The 7,242-nt window shown below is 36.2% G+C and overlaps 1 protein-coding gene across 2 annotated transcripts in view; it reads right to left on the reverse strand.

Annotated features, from left to right (window-relative positions):
• Positions 1–6: 6 nt before the first annotated feature.
• Positions 7–7,242, reverse strand: part of Tcea1 (transcription elongation factor A1) — a 29,556-nt gene continuing 22,320 nt past the window's right edge. Inside the window, exons 5-10 of one of the 2 annotated variants that reach the window (XM_029533434.1) lie at positions 6,872–7,014; positions 5,698–5,754; positions 4,468–4,622; positions 3,152–3,298; positions 1,548–1,619; positions 7–93 (exon numbers count right to left, since the gene is read on the reverse strand). In XM_029533434.1, coding sequence (XP_029389294.1) covers positions 85–93; positions 1,548–1,619; positions 3,152–3,298; positions 4,468–4,622; positions 5,698–5,754; positions 6,872–7,014 — 583 coding nt within the window. In that variant the 3' untranslated portion in view covers positions 7–84. Of the gene's footprint in view, positions 94–1,547; positions 1,620–3,151; positions 3,299–4,467; positions 4,623–5,697; positions 5,755–6,871; positions 7,018–7,242 lie in introns of both variants that reach the window. The other variant, XM_021222228.2, reaches the window with a different exon arrangement.

Genomic DNA, 7,242 nt, shown 5'->3' on the forward strand with positions numbered 1-7,242 from the left:
AATGAGTTGCCTGGCTTAATTTTAAAGCTAATTACAAAATTAGTTTTTCTTAATGGTCCAGATACTTTGCCAATTCTTCATAACTCAACAGAACTGCAAAGACAAAAGAAATATTTTGTAAGGTTTAAAAATACAAGGAATTGTATATATATCTTCATTTTATATACTTGATTAAAAAGGTATTTTTGAAAAATAATTTTTATACATAGTAGCCACTCATTTTTACCCTCCACCATAGAATTACAAGGACTATGTAACTGAAGAACAAATATATAAAGCTTTTCATGTTTTAAAAAGTATTTTTCTAATGTTTCTTGGTTAAATAAGTAACAATTCTTATTAGCTTTCTACATTAAACTAAACTTCCTTATATTCATTAAGTACCATATGGTACAACATGTTTTAGTAAACTGCTTTTATTAAAACAAACTATATAATATTTACTCACAGTAGAGATAAAAACTATTGAGCATGTATAACAGATCTAAGAGAGTATCTGGACAGGTCAAGTCTGTCCACCAGGACTGGAAACGAGGATAACAGAGAGGGAGCTTAAGTATTATCTATGCCTACTACATGAGGAAATCATAGTTGAGTGAGGGTTAGGGTTAGGGAATTCCAACTATTGTGTGGCTCCAAAGACTTATCCTTACTATGGGTATCTCCCGATCCCACACTAGTAATATCCCCATCATTATTAATAAGAAAAGTATCATTGGGATTGATGTGCAATCCTAATTTTAAATTTTGTTTTTGTAATTTCAAAAACAAAGTCACTTAAAAATTAGCTTTTCACTGGCCTGTACAAAAATCAGAGTGTCATCAATAGTTAACCTGAAATCAGGAGGGAATCACAGAACCCTAACTCCTTGCTTAACTATTGGTAAATTCTGGGACGGAAGCAATAGAAAGTCTAGTGAACAGTTCAAAACCTGTAGTCACACAGACTGCCCTGGTTAAACGCAGAGGGATCGACGGGTAGGTAAGGGTGAGTAACTGGAGTACATTTTATACATGTGTGACGTCAGCAAAGAACACATACATAAAAAACATAAACTTGCTTGTATGAGACAAATTTACAAATACAAAAAGCAAAATAGGGCTGGTGAGATGGCTCAGTGGGTAAGAGCACCCGACTGCTCTTCCAAAGGTCCGGAGTTCAAATCCCAACAACCACATGGTGGCTCACAACCATCCGTAACAAGATCTGACGCCCTCTTCTGGAGTGTCTGAAAACAGCTACAGTATACTTATATATAATAAATAAATAAATCTTTAAAAAAAAAAAAAGGAAAATAAATGTTTACTGAAAAGCTACAAATCCACAACTAAGCCCACTACAATTCCTAAAACAAACTCTGATATCATAGAACTCTATAAATTTTTCTAAGATAAAAATGTATCTACATGGGAATGTGTGAAAATAATTTAGTATTTTTCCCTGGTATTAAAATATATGTGTTGCTAACATTAAGTCTTAGGAGGGTACAGATTTATATGTTAGTCAGCTTACAAAGAATTGATATACATGCCAAGCTGTGCCATACCTTCCACCGATTTCCACATTCATTACATACAACAAATGTTGTCATTGGTTCATCAGCACTACGAGTTTGCACCTACAGTAAAATTAAATGAAAATCATTACTTTTTGAATGACCATTAAAAAGAATCCAACACATATAAGAGCATTCTACATAAAGATATACAGTAACTCCAGGGATATCACCTTAAGATGTGCAAGAGCTTATACAAGTTCAAATACACCATTGGAAAAAGAGCATATATTTTCAAACTTCATTTTTCTTATTCTGTTATCTTTCATGTGTAATTTATCCAGGTAAGTGGGAAACGAAATTCTCTAAAAGTCAAGATTAAGTTGTGCTGGTGCACACCTTTAATCCCAGCACTCAGGAGGCAGAGGCAGGAGAATCTGGTCAGCCTGGTCTACAGAGTTAGGACAAGTCAGGACTGTTACACAGAGAAATCCTATCTCAAAAAACCAACCAGCCAAGCAACAAACAAAAAAGTAAAGAAATACTCTTATTAGTATTAGAGTATTAGAGAAATACTCTTATTAGGACTGAAGAGATGACTTAGCAGTTAAGAGCATTTGCCATTCTTGCAGAAGACCAAGGTTCTATTCCCAGCACCAGCTTGGTACTTCACAACCATCCATAAATCCAATTCTAGAAGATCTGACAGCCTCTTCAGATTTCTAAGGGCACGAAGATGCATATGATACATGACAACATGCAGGGAAAACAATACAAAAAACATAAATCTAAAAGGAAGAGGAAGAGGGCTGGAGAGATGGCTCAGTGGTTAAGAGCACTGAGTGCTCTTCTAAAGGTCCTGAGTTCAAATCCCAGCAACCACATGGTGGCTCACAGCCATCTGTAATGAGATCAAATGCCCTCTTCTGGTGTGTTTGAAGACAACTACAGTGAGTGTATTTACATATAATAAATAAATAAATCTTTTTAAAAAAAAAAAAAAGGAAGAGGAAGAGGAAGAAAAGGAAACACACACTCTTTAAAAGTCCTTCTGGCCCTGTGAGATGGATCAGTATGTAAACGTACACTTGCCACCAACCCTAACAACTTGAGTTCGAGCCCCAAATTCATGGTAGAAGTAGAGACTCAAATGCCCCTCTGGTCTCAACATGTGCACACACACACACACACACACACACACACACACACACACCCCTCTCACTTTAAAAAAAAGTTCTCTGCTATTCTGTACTCAATGGCAATAGTACCTAGGCCCCTGAAGTAGGCAACTTTCTGTTCTCTATGAACATCTCTCTATAAGGCAGTTAAACCTAAAGTACTCACAGGCCGTGTGAAGAAAGTGGAGAACTTCCCTTAAACTATATGGTCCTGCTTACTCTGACACAGTAACCAGTAACTGCTTATGAGCTCTTAAAAACAACCTGGTCATTGTAGTACATCTTTTATTTTATGTAGCCACTACAGTTTTTACAGTAAATGTTTTTATGACCTTATCTTCAATTAGTTGGAATCTACTGAGAAAGCACTTTTTCACTAAGAGGTCAAAAGAATGAACAGATTCTGTAATTATCTTTACTCTGAAACAGTAGTGAAACATTCTTAATGTGAACATGAGACCACATTCAATCACAAACCTGTGTGTAAGTGCAGTTCTTCTTTTTACATTTGCCACAAGTGAACAAGTCAGTCTGAGTCCCACCAGTCTTGGCCATCTGATGCTCCCTGATGGCTTCTTTGGTCAGGTTTTTCCTCATCTCTTTGAGCTCATCACTAGCCATTTCCTATGGCAAAAATGGCAGTATCAATCAGATACTTTCTATAGCTATTCTATATCCTGAATGTTTTCATGTTCACATAGCTTAGCAATAATCAATAATAAAAGTAAAATTAGCTTATAAAATTTCAATAATATCCCTCAGAAGACTTAAAATATGCTTCCTTTCAAAATCTCTTTAATGACTTGTAAACATTTATGTAAAAATTAGATCCACATACTGTTTGTAAACTAACAATGAAAACCTGTAGCAATTAGCAACTCAAGTATTCACAAAGTGGTCTAAATACTATCACTACCAATGCCATCCTCAAAGAACCCAGGGGTCTTTGGAGGAAGGTCTGGATTTGTTTTGAGACAAGTATACAGAATAGGCCAGGATTCCTTTCTGTGCCAGGAAAAGTAGCATCAAGGAGAGTCTGATGGTCCATAGTAAGAGAGCTTCTTCAGTCACTAAAATAATTACTATAAGGAAAAAGACCCGGGAGGTTGATAAGGCTCCAAGTCCCTGACAGGACTTAGTAGAGGGTATGTACATACAAAAGCATTATGCTTGACGTAGATTCAAGAGGTAAGGATGAAAAAGAAAAAAGTATGCTTTAAAAAAAAGGAAGACAAATTCTCAAAAAGTAGTTAGAACTCAGGTGAGGGATATATAGAATCTGATTAAACTGTGTTCTCTGCTTTGCAGAAATTTTAGATATTTTAAAACAAAATTTTATAAAGATAGCAAACTTTATTAGCTATTTTAAAAGTTACTATTACTCTGATGGATGGTTAATAAAATCAAAATTGTAGATACACTATGGCTAAAGTCTATAAATAGCAGACTATGAATCTACCCCATAGTTCTCTGCATATATTTAAGAAATAATCAGTAAGATGGCTAAGTTTATAGTTTTTAACCATGGTAAATTGCTTAAAGGATACAAAGTCTGTTCATAACTAAGATTCACAATTCATATAAACACAAGCAATAAATGGATCCAAATGATTTAATGTACCACACACAGAACATCTGGACAGCTCAAGACAAAAGGAATAAACCAACAATATCAATGGAGCAAATAATCTTGAGTGTTCCTAATATATAAACATATCATAGTTGTTTTTGCAGCACATGAAATACAAAGCACATGAGATATTTATACAGCACTTATATACAGACTTGCTCACCTCTGCTGTCATTCTAGCAAATAGGTCAGGAGGAATATTCCCACACAGCACATTTTTCCTTAAATTTGGATTCTTTGCATCTTTAAGATTTGATATCCTACTTCGTACTCTGTTTTTGTATTTCATGTCTGTATTCCTTATTTCTTGATATATAGGTACTTGGCCATTAAGGAAAAAAGATTAAGTTATATAGATAAGAACTTTCTGTTCTGCCAAATTCATAATTCTTAAATATTAAGCAATTTTTAAAAATGGTTTCCAATTTAGATAAATGATAAAACAACACTTCTTCCAGATTCCTTCATCTGTTAGTGGTCATAGTGTTACTCTTTACAACTGTGACTAAGTAATGCTTTTTATTTTTTTTAATGCTTAATGTCAAAAGCATGCAAGAGTAACTGCCACAACCCAAGTTAGCAAGTATTTGAAAAATTACAATTACACAAGCTGTTAACTTGCCCAAGTCTGAATCTCACTATAGTTCTTAAATTTCTATGAGCATAGCCACAGGTCTTGTGCGAAGAGACCATCGGCGGCAGTACTGAAGGCTCATCTCATTTACCAGCTCAGTGACAAAATGATTACAGGAGGCTGTTCTCCAAAGAAGGCCAATTCAAAATAGAGACTGGAGGAGCCTGGAGGAGCTCACTTTTTACAAAGACCAGTTCCTCAAAAAGGACAGTCTCATTTTATACTGCCACCTAGGTACTCCACACGCAAGTCCACTCTCACGGTCTTCTCTATGGTGCCAGGCATAAACACAAGCTCTGCCAGACAGAACAGGGGACTGTGAGTACTCTGCTGAGGCCCTCCACTGAGCGACCTTTAAAATATTTCCTGCCAGTTTACACAACTTAAATTCAGATGCTACATTCCCAATTTGCAAAGGCAGAAAGACAAAATTATCATCAAACATAGGCAGTTAAGATTTGAATGACACCGGGCAGTGGTGGTGCACACCTTTAATCCCAGCACTTGGGAGGCAGAGGCAGGCGAATTTCTGAGTTTGAGGCCAGCCTGGTCTACAGAGTGAGTTCCAGGACAGCCAGGGCTACACAGAAATACTGTCTCAAAACAAACAAACCTATTTGAATGACAAAGAAACAAGTGAAATAAATTAACATGATACCCTTCTCCTTCCTAAGAAAGTATAGGATAAATCTCTGACTTAGGACAAGAAAACCTCACAAGATTACTAAACACAGATATGGATGTGCACACAAAGGATATCTTCCTCAATCTGAGATCCCAGTTCTTCTTCATCAGCTCCAATAGCAACATAATCATCTAGGAATAAGAATGAAAAACTTATTATTGCAAAGGGTAAGCAAACCATTTCTACTTCTTCAACTCCATTTGCGGATCTGATCTCTTACTGCCCACTACTCCCGTCTTCTAGGATTAGAAGTATTGCCACAGTACCCCTGCATTGAAGAAGACTTCATGAAGACTCCTACTCCCGAGGAAACAACAATTCACATACTAGGCAATTCATCATTTCATAAGACTATAAATTCTGGGTGTTCCAACAGAGAGAAGAGAAAGAACAGATATTAGGAAGAACTGTCCCGTCTCTTGTGACTCAGGCTTCAGCACAGAGAAACTACTCATTTCATCTGCCAATCACATACACAGACATACTCAGAAGAAATCCACAAATGCTCAAAAGGACAGAAAGAACAAATAGAACTGCTAGAAAGAAAAAGGGGAAAAATACAGAGACAGTAAAGAAATTACAGTAGAAAAAGAGCCAGGTAAAGAGCTAAACTGATCATCCTAGCTATGCATAGTTCAGCATAACTGAAAAGAAAAAGAATGAGTTTGTATAAAATGTCAAATATCCTGCCAATCAAGCTTACTTTCTTAACTAATACACATATATTTGAAATATTTTCTGGATACCATATTATGTTATCCATATTTTCGCACTGTATATGAATCCCTAAAGTCTAAAATTTACATGTTAAGTCTAAGGATCAGTCCTTTGTAGTACTTTTTACGTAAGTATAAACTATAAATACATACTGCTTTTCCAACTATTAAAAAAAAAGAATTATTAATATAAAACTTAAATACTGTATGTCATACTAACATTCGACAATTCAGTGTTATTACCTCTCAACCTAAGGTCAGGGTAATGAGTTTGCAGATTAAAGACTTGTGTGGAAAAAGTTTGTTAGCATGAATCAGAAAAGGTATCAACACCCTAGAAGGCTCTGCCTGTTGGAGGCCCCAGTGCCGTGTGTTCCCCTTTCTACTGCCCTTTAATAACTGCTACTAACAACAAACTCCTAAGCTAAGCAGTGGGAGCTATCAGCAGGGAGATACCTATAAAATACTAACACAAAGGTAAAGATGACACAGGGGTGCAAAAGGCTAAGGAGCAAACAAACACTAAACTTACCTCCTGTCCGAAGAGCTGCAGCAAGCATCTCCCTACATTTTAATCGCACAGAATCAGAAGTGCTTGGTGCCCGAGGAAAAGATGAAACGTAAGTATCTCGAGCATTTGTCTCATCCTTCCTGCTGCTTACATTGCTGCTGGAACTACTAAAATACACAACACATATACACACACAGAGCAGAAAACAATCAGGAAAGCCCTCATAATAGCATTACCATTACTTTTCAAAAAATAAATACTTAGGGTCTCTTAAGTAGATCAGGCTGGTCTCAAACTCAGAGGTCTTCCAGTCTCTGCCTCGAGTGCTCAGATTAAAGTTTGCACCACTACAGGCTGCCCTACACTATTTCAAACAGGAAAAAAAAAAAAAA

Source organism: Mus pahari, chromosome 22 (assembly GCF_900095145.1).
Source record: "Mus pahari chromosome 22, PAHARI_EIJ_v1.1, whole genome shotgun sequence".
In the NCBI taxonomy this organism is placed as follows: domain Eukaryota; kingdom Metazoa; phylum Chordata; class Mammalia; order Rodentia; family Muridae; genus Mus; species Mus pahari.